This window comes from Myotis davidii, unplaced genomic scaffold (assembly GCF_000327345.1).
Source record: "Myotis davidii unplaced genomic scaffold, ASM32734v1 scaffold48, whole genome shotgun sequence".
NCBI classification, from domain to species: domain Eukaryota; kingdom Metazoa; phylum Chordata; class Mammalia; order Chiroptera; family Vespertilionidae; genus Myotis; species Myotis davidii.
The window spans coordinates 802,625-819,503 of NW_006299393.1; the positions used below are offsets into that span (position 1 = coordinate 802,625).

The 16,879-nt window shown below is 41.6% G+C and overlaps 1 protein-coding gene across 1 annotated transcript in view; it reads left to right on the top strand.

Moving 5' to 3' along the window:
• The window catches only part of IMPG2 (interphotoreceptor matrix proteoglycan 2), an 87,028-nt gene that overhangs the window by 49,623 nt on the left and 20,526 nt on the right, over positions 1 to 16,879 (top strand). Inside the window, exons 8-11 of the mRNA XM_015571275.1 lie at positions 902 to 960; positions 2,866 to 2,886; positions 8,733 to 8,977; positions 13,635 to 13,720. Coding sequence (XP_015426761.1) covers positions 902 to 960; positions 2,866 to 2,886; positions 8,733 to 8,977; positions 13,635 to 13,720 — 411 coding nt within the window. The remainder of the gene's footprint in view (positions 1 to 901; positions 961 to 2,865; positions 2,887 to 8,732; positions 8,978 to 13,634; positions 13,721 to 16,879) is intronic.

A 16,879-nucleotide genomic window follows, 5' to 3' on the forward strand; every position in this document is an offset into this window, starting at 1 on the left:
TTTAAATCCCTTCACCTTCTTCACCTAGCCACCCAACCCCCTTCCCATCTGGCAACCATCAATTTGTTCTCTGTACCTATGAGTTTGTTTTATTTTGAACCAAAACTTAAAAAAAAATTCACTCTACTGATTATGCAAGGACTTGGTTTTAAAATCAGAGATCCACCAACAGAGTTCCCAAGTCCGCTGACAACTTCCCTCCCTTCTCCTGGTGTGAGCTCCGTCGTGACTTACCTGGTCAGATTGCATCTTCTGAAAGGTGGTGGGTTAAATGTTAAGTCTTGTGAAACATTTGGTATTTGTGTATAACTTGATTATTTTTAGCTGTTTAGTCCGGTCTAGGATTCTCTTTTCCCTGCTCCAGTCACTAAGCAGATACTGATTTACATGGTGGGACATTACAGACGCAGAAATAAAACTGGTACCCACTGATGTGAGGCTCATAAATTGATCTTTGGCCCAGTTAATTACTGGCCACTGCCTCACCATCTCTGCGGCAACCCGTGAACAAGGCCTCCCTTCCGGGGGGGGTAAGCCCAGACCTGTAGGTTTCTTCCTAATGTTCACTGTGTCCATGGTTCCCTTGTGTTGTAGGAACAAGAAACAGACACTTTTCGGAAATGAACGCCTGACTGTCACTCTGTGTGCTGTAGCCAGACTCCCTATCCAAACACTACATTTAAAAATGCTGTTACAGCTCCTTGGGCAACTAATGTTTTTTTTTTTCTTCACATTTCATCACATAGGGGAAAGAACAGTAATTGCCAATGAGAAGTATGCCCTTTACAATTTGAAGAAAAATTAATATTATAGCACATTAGAACCTTATCTACTCCTAAAAGCATTATTTTCTGCATCCTTTCCCACGTTTCTACCTATTTATAAACTTTATTTTTAACAGATTGAAAATGCATTTACTGGGTTGCCGGGCTATAAGGACATCCGTGTACTTGACTTCAGGTAAATAGACTTACTCTAAAAATGCACTCTTTATTTTAAGTGGAATATCCTGTTGGGTATGTTATACACACAACAATAATTTAAAATGACTCAAATGCTGTAATTCAACGCTATTTCTAGCAAATGTATATTCCTATTGTTAGTATTTCAGGTGAGGAAACTGAGTTACAAAAAGGCAAAATAATGTACTCAAGGGACATACTGGATCTGTAGTGGGGCCAGGGTAAGAATTGGGAAGTCATGTCCCCCGCTTGCTGCCGGCATGTTGCACTGCTTTTATTTGGCACCGAGGGGAGCCTGATGTCAGATTAGATGTGACCTCTAGGTCCAACTAAAGCTTGTCCAGGTCTCACTGAGGTGAGTGGTGTCTTGGTGTAAGGCCACTCTGCACTCACCTTCTTTTCAAACATGACAGTTGTGAGTCAGAGACCTCTTTAGAGGCATTTCTTCCCGCTCAGACCCACTGCATGACACTGGTGATGTTTACTGAGTGAATACTTTGTATCAGGCACCTCATCTCCTGAGCCCATTTCATCTCCACCCACCTCAGAATGCATATTAGTATCAATCTCATTTCACAGAGCAGCAAACAGGTTTAAAGGGATGAAGTTTTAGCCCAGAGTCAGAGAATCTGTGAATTAGCTTGTAAATTTGAAACAAAGTGTCTGTCTGAACCTCCATTCCAGATCCAGCACTTTGAAGGTTGGAGCCTCTGGGGCACTGCTATGGCCCAGGATATGTAAAACAGAGCCCAGGGAATTTAAATAGTTTGCCTAAGGACACTCAGCTATTATTGGTGCAGGGCAGAGGGCAAGCATGATAAATTGACCTTCCATCTATCCTCACACCACAACCAGTCTCTCCACTTGAACCTTAGTGCTTTTTCACAGAATACCACCTCCAGCTGTGCCTAAAGCTCCCCTGAGAACCTGAGAATGTGGGGCCTTTGGGGACCCCCCCACTTGGCAGCACAGGGAAGGCAACGTAGTTCGGAGTCAACGTTCCTGAGTGCAAACCCTGCCTTTGGCACTTCTGGCCTAAAGCTCCCCTGAGAACCTGAGAATGTGGGGCCTTTGGGGACCCCCTCACTTGGCAGCACAGGGAAGGCAACATAGTTCGTAGTTCGGAGTCAAAGTTCCTGAGTGCAAACCCTGCCTTTGGCACTTCTGGCTGGATGGTTTTGGGTAAATTACCAAGTCTTAACTTCTCATTTACATAAAAAAGACAATTTACCTATTAATCCTGCTTTATTAAATAATACTTTTGAAATACTTTAAATGATTTAGGTTTTTTTGTCCCTCAGTTTCTTGACCTGTAAAATGGGGGTACTAATGATTCTTAATAAATCTTAATGAGGATTAATTGAAATAACTTTTGCAAAATGCTTAGCATAGTTCCCGGCACATGGGAAATTCTTAGTAGAACTTAATAGTGTCTGTTACATAACGTCAATAAATGTTAAAGGCACTATCCTGTAAGTCAGTCAGTCCTGGCCTTTCCCAGCCTCTTAGCACCTTACTGTATGTTGCCTGATTTGGTTTTCATTGATTTCAATGCTACACAGCACATCGCATCTCCCCAGCAGTGTTCCTAGTTTTGTTAATGCCAACTACTGGAGTCCCCTGTTGACCGACTGAAAAAGTTTATTTATAAAGAGATAACCTTATATGAACTCTTTTAAAAGTAGTTAATAAAGTTTAAAGATAGTAAAGACTTTTAAAATGGAACATTTTCTCTGCCTTTGCTCACTTCCTTCAATCCACAGAAATTTGTCAGCTTCTGATACTCTGCAAGCATTTTCACTTGAAGAAACTTTTCAGAGGAAATATATTAAGAACTTGTACTGTGATGAATGATGTGACAAATACAATTTTAAAATTGTGCTTAACACTTTTTTTTTTCCAGGTCCCCCGAGGAAAATGGCAGGTAAGATACTTTTTAGTACTTTCTGTACTTTCAAATGAATGAGGAGTTAGTTTAGAAAATGTGGTAGACCTAGGTTTAAGGGAGCATAGCTCAATTCTCTTATGACTTCCAGTATCAGTGTCCATCTCTGTACGGATCAGGGGTTGACAAAAATTTTCTGTTAAGGCTTAGATAGTAAATATTTAAAACTTTTTAGGCCATATGGTCTCCATTGGCAGCTACTCATCTCTGCTAATATCAGATGAAAGTAGATATTGGTGAGATATTGAAAACAAATAAGTGTGGCTGTGTTTTAATATATCTTAATTTATGGACACTGAAATATAAATTTCATATAATTTTCACATGTCACAAAATATTGGTCTTTTGATTTTTTTCAACCATTTAAAAACATACGATCCGTTAATTCAGTGACAGTAGGCTGGATGTAGCTTTCAGGCAGTAGTTTACAGACCTCTGTTATAGACTGAATACTGACAAGTACTTTTAAATAGAGGGAACGCCCTGGCTGGTTTGTTAGAGTGTTGGCCCTTGGACTGAAGGGTCTTGGGTTTGATTTCTGGTTGCATGTTCCCCAGCCCCAGTAGGGGTGCAAATGGGAGGCAACCAATTGATGTCTCTCTCTTTCTGTCTCTCTCTCTCCTCCCTCCCTTCCATTCCCCTAGAAATCAATAGAGAAAATATCCTCAGGTGAGGATTAAAAAACAAAAAGAGGGTGGGGCAAAAGTAGGTTTATAGTTGTATGTGAAAGAGAGTTTATTCTTGTATTATTATTATTCATTAATTATGGCATTATTTTCATATGGACAACTGTATAACTTATAATCATCAAAAGTAAACTAAAATCAGCATGTCCTAACTGTGAGCTCTTTGATAGCAGAAAATTAAAATAGGAATAAAAACTTGCATTAATTTAATACTTTCAAGTATTCTATGCATCCAATAATATAATTGAGTGTCACTTTAAGTGGAAAATGAAGGGAACAAAGCAGATCTCTATAAGAGTTCATTTGCAAAAACAGCTGCTCTCTAGAATTTCTTAGAGGATGCATGTGTAATAATAAAAAAGCATAGTCAATACCCCTTGTGAAGGTTGCTTGTCATTTTTTGCCTTTGGGTTCCATATTTATTGAACATTCACTTTCTCTTGGAAGATTGACAAGTATAGTCTAGAATTTATGAAGTATATTCATGGGCTAAATGTGGGCATGTTTAGAGATACAGTAATACTCCTTCACTGTAATTAATACCTTATATTTGGAGAGGGCATTTTAACTTGCTCATTTTCATTTATATCATTTTAGAAAGTATTAATACATGCCTACAAATTAGGTAAACCCTGTGTCTACAAAAATTAGTGACTGTTGGTCTCTACCCTCAAGGAACACAGTCTAATGAAAAGCACTTTTAGAGATATGTCAAAGTACTGGTTCTTTCATTTTTTTTCATCTAACTCTCTTGTATCCCTGTGAGATAGTGAAAATGAGAATTAATATTCATTCTATTTTGGTGCTGAGGAAATTTTGCCTCAGGGAGGCAAATTGATTTGCCATATGTTACGTGACTATATATCTGATATTTTGCCTAAGGGAATCAGAATGTGGGTTTCTGTACTGAGTATGTGTAAACTGCTGTGTGTGTGTGTTTGTTATAGGCACATTTGTTGATTATTTGTGTTCAACTGAAAAGCCTGATTATGGGTGATTAGAATTTAAAACAACCCAAACTCTGATGTTACCCTATGACCAAAAGAATGGTTGCTGAGTGCTAAGTTCTCTCTAGGGATACAGACAACAATTCAATATGAAGCCATTAGATTTTATGATAAAATTGTTAACTTCAGTGCAGTTTCCAAAATCGTCAAGTGTTAGGTAGTTAATGACATTTATTCGTAACTGTTCAGTATACTTTTATTCTGAGCTGTGTATGAGTAAAAATGTGGTGCAGAAAGTCTATTTATATGATATATAATCTCTTTATAAACATGTATAAATGTTACATGTTATAAACATAACATAACAAAATATTATAACATTTACATGCACATGAAATTTCTATTTGCTTTGTACCCCTTTCAAGATGCACACATTATTTTAAGTTGGTAGGACTCATTTGAAGTGAATCAACAAAATATTTGCCTGGTGTACACACTTCAAATATTCAGCTCCAGCCTTCATAAGTGTGCATCTTCTTCCTAATAGAAGTTTTATAAAAGAAAGGATATCTAAGTTTCTCTGAAAAATCTTTATTTTGGTGACCTTAATGAGATGTGATTGCATTATTTTTTCTATTTAAAATCTGCACATGTCAAATAGCCAACAAGGGCATTTGAGGTGAGAGAATGAGAAAGGGAAAATTTCACCTCCACATGATTCAAATCTCTGGAAATAGCTGTCAGACAGAGAAACTTTCCTCTTGGAAGCAGCTGATTCAGTCTAGGTCGGAAGATGAAGGATGATGGTGGTTGGTTCCTTGGAGTTGTTAGCGCTGAGAGCCAGCCGAGCCTTCTTCAGTCAGATACTGCTTCTGGCTCTCTTTCAGTCTGTCCCTCATCATGAGAAATCTCTGTGTTCCCTTCGCCACGCCGGAACTCAGTCTGTTCTGGGTCATAGGAAAGTTCCTGGCTCTGAGAGTAGATGGTTTCCTCATATTTCAAGCCTTTCTTTGAGCTCTCTTTCCAGGATAAAAACATGGTAATAAATTGTAGCATCCCTCTGAGGATTTTATCTTCTTTAATGAATTTATCCTCACTAGATCTGGTAGATTATAATAGAAATGTTCTTTTTTTATATATATATTGTATTGATTTTTTACAGAGAGGAAGTGAAAGAGATAGAGAGCCAGAAACATCGATGAGAGAGAAACATCGATCAGCTGCCTCCTGCACATCCCCCAACTGAGGATGTGCCCGCAACCCAGGTACATGCCCTCGACCGGAATCGAACCTGGGACCTTTAAGTCCGCAGGCCGACGCTCTATCCACTGAGCCAAACCGGTTTCGGCTAGAAATGTTCTTTTTAGATGTTCAAGGGAAACATTTGGGAAACAAATTTTGCCAATAAAAAGTTAGGCTAGTAATCTAACCTAGACTGCCTGATTTGCATAGATTTCTTGATGCAGGAATATTTCTCTTGATCTTCTCCATATGATATTTATAAGTCATGCAAGGCATATCATAGGCTCCTAGTAAAGGCTGGCCTCTCCTTCTCTGATTTTCTTATAGCCCAGAAACCAACTCAAGTGCTAACTGGTTCAGCCTTTACTATCTTCTCCATTTTCCCCTTGTCACTTTTTCCTGTCCTAGAGCCATGATAACATGTAAATATCTTGTGCAAAGACCCCAAAGAGAAGCTCATCTTTCTGGAGATGTGGGCATGGTCCATTCCACTGAGCTTGGGAGAGTGTGTACATTCGCACAGCGCTGTGCTCTGGCTGTGAGCAATGCCCCCAGGTGATTACTCACAACACACTTGTATGAAGATGATACATATGCTCTTTAGGGTAAAAAATTACTTCTATTTAGGGACCAAAAATCCTTTGGATTAAGTCAGGAGTACCACATACTATCATTTATTTGCTTATATTAGTGAATACAATTGACCATTTGTTTTTTTCATTACTTTCAAATATATTTATTGAATTACTATGAGCCAGGCATTGTGCTAGATGCTTGGGACACATATGGTGTAGTGAGTTCTGACCAGTAGGTGTCCCTCTTACTGTTTTATTCCACCTTGGAGCCATCCTTTGGTTATTTTAATATATTTTACTGAAGTTATTTCTTTACAAAAAAGATCAGGAATTACCTTTGAATCAACATATTCTGACATGGGGAAAATGAAGTGGTTGAAGGATGCTAGATGACAAGCAGATGTCTCACCACTTAGAGCATCAGGTGTCAAAGTGCTCAGTAACCGTGTTAAAGTGCCCAAACTGCCCCATTGGAGGCGGCAGCTTATTGGGAGGAAACCTCACTGAAGTTACTCAGAGTGAGAAGTTCAAAGAGGCCTGGCTGCTTGAATGGCAGGGAAGGATGTCACCTTCATGGCATCCCCTGCAGTCCAGGATGTGATCTGCAGCAAGCAGGCCGCGGACAGGTCCTGCACTGCCAGGGCTCCGAAGGAGAGGTCTCTTAAGACCAATTCATGCTTACCAAACCACAAAACACACTGCATTCTCTAGGATGCCAGCTGATGTTTTTAAAATGAGAAATATATCTGCCAATTGACTAATTATTGCATTGGCTGGCTCATGCATTCTTTTTCTATAGGAACATATGTAGGCAGTTATAATCAAAAGTTTCCTTTGCAAACTTGAAATCCAGAAAAGGAAGTTGGTGATTTTAGTAGCCAGTATCGTCAAGCCATGCCAGCCTATTGTAGCTGTCTGCAGCCTAGGGATCTGTCTTCTGAGAAAGCCACAATACACTGGTGAGAATTCTACTCAATAGTAACACAAGTTAATTGACTAATTCCTTTTTTCCTTGACTTCATGAGACCATTGTCATTATGTTGATACTTTTTCTTTAGATATGTTAATACCTCTATTAGGATGCAGTTCTCTTTTTATATTCAGACTAGAGGCCCTGTGCATGAGATTTGTGCACTGGAGGGATCCCTTAGCCCAGCCTGCATCCTCTTGCAGTCCGGGACCCCTCTCGCAGTCTGGGGCTCTTGCAGTTCGGGACCCCTCGCTCCTTACTGCCCGCCTGCAGCGTAAGGAGGGGCTCCCGCCACCACCACTTTGCTTGCCAGCTGTGAGCCCAGCTTCTGGCTGAGCAGCGCTCCCCCTGTGGGAGTGCACTGACCACCAGGGGGTAATAAAAGTGTGAGAGATAAAAGGAAATGAGTACAATGTATATGAAAATAATACATAATTTTATTAATAAATAAACAATAATAAAATGATATAACAAAAAACTCATGATGTAAAAACAACACTGATGCAAATAATGACTGATAAAGTGATTAAACTTATTCTAATATCTCCCTGTATACCACATTAAGGGCTGATTGGGGGCGTGACTGGTGACTGACAGGTAGCGGTCGCCCCAGCAGGGCCGGATCTCCCTCGGGAGATCCGGGCTGGAGGGGCGACTGCTGTGAGAGATCCGGGTTGGCGGGGAGACTGCTGGCGGTTGCAGTCGCCCTGGATCTCCCAGTGGGAGGGCTGGTTGGGGGCGTGACAGCTGGCGGACCACGAGGGTCACGCCCGCCAGCCCTGGGTCGAGTCGCACAGGGGTCGCCTGCCATCCAGGTCACTGATAGCAGGCCCGGATGGAGGCGGGGCAAGCAGAATGGCGCTGTCCCATCCTGCCTGCAGTATGCAAATTAGCCGCCATCTTTGTTGGCGGTTAACCGCCATCTTGGCCGGCAGTTAATTTGCATATCACCCTGATTAGCCAATAGGAAGGGTAGCGGAGTGACACTAATTACCATGTTTCTCTTTTATTAGATAGGATATTAGCCTTTTATTATATAGGATGAGTATAGATTTCTGTTCATTTAGTAGGCACTGGGTACCCCTCTTTCCCAGGTACCAAGCTGAACATTGGGGATAGAAACTCAAGAAGAGACTGAAAGGCAGTCACTGTAAACAAAATCTTTATACAAAACAACAAAGGCTATAATCAAGGAACATATAAGAATATATAAGTAAGTTAAGAAGAAGGACTTAATTTATTTTTATGCTCTGATTTGGGAATCATTTTGCTCCTACAGAATGGTGATGGAAACCATGCTTTCTGAGAATCTCCCTCTAGGTCTAGTGCTTGTTCTCCTGGGTTCATAGTCCTTCTTTTGTGCTTCCTTAGCAGGTCCTCATCTGTTCTCTCTTTTCATCCATAGTGGCACAGATGTTCACTATGCAGTTACTTTCAACGGAGAGGCCATCAGCAATACCACCTGGGACCTAATCAGCCTTCACTCCAACAAGGTGGAAAACCATGGTCTCGTGGAATTGGATGATAAGCCCACTGCTGTTTATACAATTAGTAACTTCAGAGATTATATTGCTGAGACACTGCATCACAATTTGTTGCTGGGCAACTCCTCTTTGAATCCAGATCCTGGCTCCCTTCAGCTCATCAATGGTGAGTTTCATAACAATCATGAAGTCCTCTATAGTTTTAGTTCCTTTTCTAGTATGCTCTGGTGAAATGAATTACCCTAAATAAACGTGGTTCTGAGCATTCTCTAGACCAGTGGTTCTCAACCTTGGCTGCACATTAGAATCATTCCTGAGGCCCAGAAATCAGGATTTAAAAAAGATTCCCAGGTGATTCTAATGTGCAGTCAAGGTTGAGAACCACTGCTCTAGACTGAATGAGATAGGAGCCATCCTAAGCTGATTGGAACGTTAGCCATGTACTACTTGGAATGGATTAATCAAGGGCTCTCTGGAATATTTTAGATGGAAGGCCACTCTTTGTGGAGAACAGCATGATATTTAGAAATAGTTTAGAGCTATGGAAGCAAACTATAAGAAAAAGTCAAGAAGTACCTGGAAGTATGAATTGAAATAGGCTGTAGTGCTGCCTCGGCAACCAAGACATCAACTCTCCAGAGGCAGGTCAGCTGTAAAGGCTTAAAAGCCAGAGAGCAGAAGAGAAGGAGCAGCTCAGGGAAGCTGCTGGAAGACCCTGGGAAAGAACTGAGACTGGGTGCTGGGCAGGATCCCAGAGAACCCCGCACTAAGTTTGAGTTCAGGCGGCTGTATTGGTCCAGTGGTGATCCAAAATCAACAGGTGGATCTGGGTCAGCCAGGAGGGGCTGATTACTCTGAGTTTGTTTGTTTGTTTGTTTAATCCTCCCTCGAGGATATTTTTCCCCCCATTGATTTTTAGAGAGAGTGGAAGGAAGGGGGAGAGACAGAGAGAGTAACATCTATGTGAGAGACACATCGATTGGTTGCCTCCCGCACATGCTCTGCCTGGGCCAGGGATCGAACCTGTCAGTTTGTGGGCTGGTGCTCTAACCACTGAGAAACTGGCTAGGGTGGACTACTCTGAGTTTGAGTGACCTAGTCAGGAGTGACCTAGTCAACCTGGGGCAGAGCTTGTTGAGTCCAGAACTTAATGCGTCAGGGACGTGGTGCCCTGTGAACTTGCTACTTCCTTTTACTTCTCTACAGTTTCTTCACTTGGTAGTTGAACTTTTAAAATGTCCAGAGTATATTTTATTGAAGCGATCCCCATAGGAGAAGTACCAGCTGCTAAGGAGGAAAATCCACAAGTGGGAGGCAATACTAATAACGATGCATGCTTACAGCCTCTCCAACTGCCACATAACCCGAGGGGAAAAGAACCCTGTATATTTTTAGGCAGTTACCACATAGGCCTCGTGTGCATGTGCGTGTGTGTGTGTGTGTGTGTGTGTGTGTGTGTAGACAAATAGAAGCAGACACAAGGGAGAAAAAGAAAAGAGAGAAAACATTTTAACAAAATTTTACTCTGTATAATATAATTCCTTATTTCCTAAATAAGATATTCTCTGCTCTGGCTGGGTAGTTCAGTTGTTTACAGCCTTGTTCCCATATGCCAAGGTTGCGGATTTGATTCTGATTAGGGTGCATTAAAGAAGTAACCCAGTTTTCAAAGGTACTTTCTGCTAGAAAGGAAATAGTTTTGCATAATTTTTGCCATTGTTAGCATCAATGCATTAATAAGTGGAACAATCGATCAATGTTTCTCTCTCTCTCTCTCTCTCTCTCTCTCTCTCTCTCCCAAATCAATGAAAAAAAACCCCCACAAAAAACAAAAGATATTTTTTGAGGAACTAAGCTAAAACTTTGAATTCTGTTTCAATAACATAATTGAAAAATTAAGCTGCTGAACTGATGTTTCTTTAATGAACCAGTGTGCTGAGACAGGGCCACAGAGTAGCCTCGACTTTATTTGGGTTACATAGGACTTTTTAAAAAAATATTTAAGAATACATTTTATTCTTAAATACATTCTGAGAAGCTACATTCTTCTTCTTTTTTAAAAATCCTCACTTGAGGATATTTTTCCATTGATTTTTAGAGTGAGTGGGAGAGGGAAGACAGAGCCAAATATTGATGTGAGAGAAACACATCGATTGGTTGCCTCCTGCATGAGACCCGACCAGGGCCTGGGTGGAGGAAGAGCCTGCAACCAAGGTATGTGCCTTTGACAGTAATCGAACCCAGGACCCTTTGGTCTGCAGGGTGATGGTCTATCCACTGAGCTAAATCAACTAGGGCTGAGAAGTTACGTTCTTCAATGGGGACAAATAAAATAGCTGAACATTTTATCTTTTTTATTGTTTAAAGTGTTACATATGTCTCCTTCCCCCCTGCCCCCATTGACCACCCCACTGGCCACTCCCACCCCCGAGGACATGCCACCACTGCCCCAGTGTCTGTGTCCATCGGTTATGCTAATATGTATGCCTACAAGTCCTTTGGTTGATCCCAAACCTCCTCTTCCCCTGCTATTTGTCTCTGGATCTATTTTTGTTCAGTTTATGTTGATTATTATATCCCACATATGAATGAGATGATTTCTCTTACTGGCTTATTTCGCTTAGCATAATGCTCTCCAGTTCCATCCATGCTGTTGCAAATGGTAAGAGTACTTTCTTTTTTACAACAGCATAGTATTCCATTGTGCAGATGTACCACAGTTTTCTAATCCACTCATCTACTCATAGGCACTTAGGCTGTTTCCAAATCTTAGCTATGGTGTAGTGTGCTGCTATGAACATAGGGGTGCATATGTCCTTTCTGATTGGTGTTTCTGATTTCTTGGGATATATTCATAGAAGTGTGGATTACTGGGTCAAATGGGGGTTCCGTTTATAATTTTTTGAGGAAACTCCATACTGTTTTCTTGCTGGTGGGATGCAGACTGGTGCAGCCACTATAGATGGACATTTCAATTACTCAGATTTTTGTCCCTAAAATCTATTTCTATTGTCACGACAACTTCAGAGTTCTGAATGGCATAGCTTTCTAGGTAACTTGGACATAATCTCATAAGATATGTTCATCTTGATTTTCTAGAGCTTATTGTCCATAGAAGACAAGATAACTGTATACAAACTGAAAAAGGGTTTTGGAAAATACTTAAACCAAATAGGATTTTTGGCTTCTGATTAATTCCTCTATGTCAGGCCAGCAAGAGCAGGTGAATAACAAGAGATTCTGGCCAAAGCCGGTTTGGCTCAGTGGATAGAGTGTCAGCCTGCGGACTGAAAGGTCCCAGGTTCGATTCCGGTCAAGGGCATGTACCTTGGTTGCGGGCACATCTCCAGTGGGGAGTGTGCAGGAGGCAGCTGATCGATGTTTCTCTCTCATCGATGTTTCTAACTCTCTATCTCTCTCCCTTCCTCTCTGTAAAAAATCAATAAAATATATTTAAAAAATAACAACAACAAGAGATTCTGCTTTTGTTTTTGATTTATACACTAGCGCACCTTCCTGCAAACCCTTCTTTTTAGTTTCTTGATTCCCTCTCCCATTTCGGGAAAATTAATTTATACTTTGTCTGTGTGTGTGTGTGTGTGTGTGTGTATGTGTATATATATAGTAGAGACCCAGTGCACGAATTCGTGCATGGATGGGATCCCTTGGGGTGACCTGCGGAGATCAGGCCCCAGCTCATGTTCCCAGCCTCGAAGCCCCGCAGCCCCACCTGGCACCACGCCTTGGCCTGGCGCTGCCCCTTCACCTGCTCCACTATCCTGCCTGAGGGGTGCTTGGGGCCAGGGCCCCTGCCCAGCTCCTCAGTGCCTGGGAGCTGGGTGGCAGCCCCGCCTCCTGCCGCCACTGCTGGTTGCTGTCTACAAGGTGATTGGTGGGGCAATTGGGCCCTGCTCACATCTCTCTTGTCTTGCTCCACCTGCTCCACCATCCCACCATGGTCCCGCTCTCATCAGGGCCTATTGGGGCAGGCAGCGCTTCCATGCCGCCCGCTGCCAGTTCTGCATAACCACGCCGGCTATGTTCCACGTCGCCCCTTGGTGGTCAGCGCATGTCATAGTGAGTGGTTGAACTCCTGGTCTCCTGGTAGAAAGGACTGCCCTGAGGGGACAATTTACATATTAGGCTTTTATTATATAGGATATTGTGTGTGTGTGTGTGTGTGTGTGTGTCCCTCATGAATTTATCTCTGACATATGAAATACTTCCACAGGAGAAACTTAGCCTTATTAATATTTATAGCCTTCACTGCATCAAAGTCTGTAGTAACTAGTAAGGGTTCAGTAAATTTTTGTTGAATTAAATTATACAATCTACTCTCTTTAATATTGGTATAGTGATAAACTCTCTGATCTCCTAGTCCATTTTTCAAAGGTACTTTCTGCCAGAAAGGAAATAGTTTTGCATAATTTTCTCTTTTGTTAGCATCAATCAAATGAGTTGGAGTTTCAGTTCAACTTTCTTATCAAAATGAAAAAAAAATCAATTTTAACAACAACTGCTTCATAGGAATCTTAAAAAGAGTAAAAACTGCTTCAGAAAGAAAAAGAAATAATATAGGAGTGTCCTAAATGTCATAATGGGAAGAACATTTATTTTATGCTACAGTTTCTTAATTCAGACAGATGGTGCTAATGTAAGTAAAACATCTGAATAAAGTTGCAAGCATTTTCTAAGCAAGTCTCCCTTATCTGTTCTGCCGAAATTAAACTGTAAAAAGGAAAAACGTGGTATTTAGTTGTCCCTAAACCTCAAGTACAATAGTGTCTCAATTAAAAATGTTCCTGAATATTGTTTTTCTTTAGTGAGAGGAGTTTTTCGTCCCCCCACTGAAGACCCGGTTTGGAACCCCCAAAGTGCAAGTCTTCTGGCAACCCCACCATCTGTTCTGGTAAGTGTTTTTCTACATTATATGCCTAGAACCAGGCCCTCAAGCTTCTTCTCTTCTTTGCACACTCCCCTGCTTACTTTGGCATCACGAATTTCCCAAATATTCTCTTACCTCATCCCTGGGACACTATTCTTAGTTGTCAGCTCTTGGGTCCCAAGTATTGGGTTAGAAAATGTAAACTTTCTGCAGCGCTTAAATGAAATCCACACCTTCGGCACTGCCAAACTCCACACAGGGAAGAAAACTTATTTATGGTTCATACTTGTTTGGATATAATTAAGCTCTAAGTGCCCATTGAGTTGCTCTCTAAAAGATACACGGAACTAGTTTTTATAGTCAAGACTATAAAGTGATGTACATGGGTACAGAGTATAGATAGATTTTTGTTCTAAGGGTTGTGTTGAAGAAATAGTTTAGACTCTACAATGTAAAGAGCAATATGTGTATGAAAATAAGAGAAGGAAGAGTAAAAACATTGGCTAGCTGACAAGTGACAGGGACTCTAAATCAGGCCTCCTTTAACTTGGGCTAAAAACAACAGGATTCGCCCTAGCCAGTTTGGCTCAGTGGATAGAGTGTCAGCCTGCGGACTGAAGGGTCCCAGGTTCGATTCCGGTCGGGGGCATGTGCCTTGGTTGTGGGCACATCCCCAGTAGAGGGTGTGCAGGAGGCAGCTGATCGATGTTTCTCTCTCATCGATGCTCCTAACTCTCTATCCCTCTCTCATCCTCTCTGTGAAAAGTCAATAAAATATATCTTTAAAAAACAACAACAAAAAACAGCAGTATTTGTACAGAAACAGCATATAATGGACTTTCCTTTTTGTTCTTACCACCCAACTCCCCTGGCACACCTATACCCCCTCCAAGCCACCACTTGCCACTTTATAGGGAGGCATCCAGGAGAAAAGACCGTGGCTTCCTCAGGTGCAGTGAAAACAACAATGACAACAGCCCAATCACAACCACATTAGACACTCACCTGTCTAAAAGGAGCACATGGTCTTTTCTTTTTTGGTTGGTCCTCATCCACGGGTATATATATATTTTTTTCACTGATTTTTAGAGTGGAAGGGAGGGGAGGAGGAAGAGAGAGAGAGGAAGAGAGAAAGGAAACATAGATGGGAGAGAGATACATTGATTGGTTGACTGGGACCAGATCAGACCTGCAACCCAGGTATATGCCCTTGACCCAGAGTTGAACCCAAGACCCTTTGGTGCACGGGTTGACTCTTTAATCACTGAGCACACCAGCTAGGGCAAGCACATGATCTTCTATTATCACTTAGACGCAGGAGAGAGACTCCCTTCCACAGGGATTGACGTCAGATATTACATTCACTTGGTGCTTATTTATTCATTTGTTCATTCTTTCAAATTTATTTATTTTGTGCTTTTAATGTGCCAAGTGCTGAGAAAACTGAGATGAATAAGGTGTGGCCTTGCCTACAAGAAGTTTCCAGTCTGGCGGTAGTAGAGAGACTTCTACACAAATAAAGTGACGTTATCCTAAAAGTCCCTCCAGGGTGCACTGGCAGGGAGTGGTGAGTCACTGTGAACATGGTACACTAGTCTTCCTTTCTGCTAATTACATCCATTTCGGGGCTTCTCTAAACACAGGAGATCTGCGGTGGTATTTTAGACTAGAGGCCTGGTGCATGAAATTCATGCACTGGGTGGGGGGTTTCTCAGCCCGGTCTGCACCTTCTCGCAGCCTGTGACCCCTCGGTGGACATCTGTCTCCCAGTTTGGGATCCCTCTTGCCGTCTGGGACCCCTCGCTCCTTACTGCCTGCCTGCTTGCTGCTTCTTAGTGCTGCCACAGAGGTAGGAGAAGCTCTCACCACTGCCACTGCGCTTGCCAGTCGTGAGCCTGGCTTCTGGCTGAGCAGCACTCCCCCTGTGGGAGCGCACTGACCACCAGGGGGCAGCTCCTGAGTTGAGTGCCTGCCTCCTGGTGGTCAGTGTGTATCATAGCGACTGGTTGTTCCACCGTTCAGTCGATTTGCACATTAGGGTTTTATTATATAGGATAGTATAAAGACAGGAACTTCTATTTAAGCCAGGGGTTGCAAACCAGAGACCAGATGCTGAATTCAGATATAGGCATGTACTTTGGGGCCAAATGAAAACAACAATAACACACATCCAAAATTTAAAAAACCAGGAGATTTTTGCATAGAAATGCTGATTTCTAACTTCTTTTAAAGGCCAGGAATATCTGGTATCGTTAATTTCATATTTCCTATGGCAGAAAGTGTCTAGAGCGTGGCTGGAAGGGGCTGCCCCTTTAATGATGCAGCACTGACTACTTGGGGCTTATTTGTGTTACCTGGTATGTGATTCAATTTGCATTTACACCAACCCCTTAGTTTTTTTTAACAGTGATAACTGTAGGGTAGTCATTAACAATTTGAGGAAAAAGTGTTAATAGATGATAATAAAACATGGAAAAAAAGATTAATTAGAAGTGTCTGGTTATTATTTCTTTTTTCTGGATTTCTCTTTGGCAAACTGTTAATGAGATTTTAAATTTTATTTATTTACTTATTTATTTTACCAAGTTTGATTTTTAGAAATTATTTTAAAGGTAAGCGTGTTGGGATATTGAATTTGATGCGTTTGGCAGTCTGAATTGGAAAATCACTGCACAGTATGCTTTCCATAGCAGTAGCAGGCTTTTCATTTGGCATCAGCAGAAGTGAAACTGGCCAATATAATATTAAACTTGTTAATATACTACATTGAACTAAAAGAAGAATTCACAAGTTGAATGTGTTACTATGGGGGCATTTATCCATATAAAAATAAATGAAGTGTTATTCCTGGCATGTATGTGTTCACCTTTCAAAATGTATGAGAGAGATTCATTGCCATGCCATGATTTTTTGGGGAAAGGGTACATATTTGGAATAGATGGCCATCCTTCTTTATTTAAAAAGTTGAGTTGTTTACTTCCACATTTTATGTTTCTTACTTGTGACAGCTTTTATTAAAGACTAGAGGCCCGGTGCACAAAAATTTGTGCACTCGGGGGGGAGTGGGGTCCCTCAGCCCGGCCTGTGCCCGCTCACAGTCTGGGACCCCTCGGGAGATAACAACCTGCTGGCTTAGGCCTGCTCCCGGGTGGCAGAGGGCAGGCCCAATCCCTAGGTGCAGCC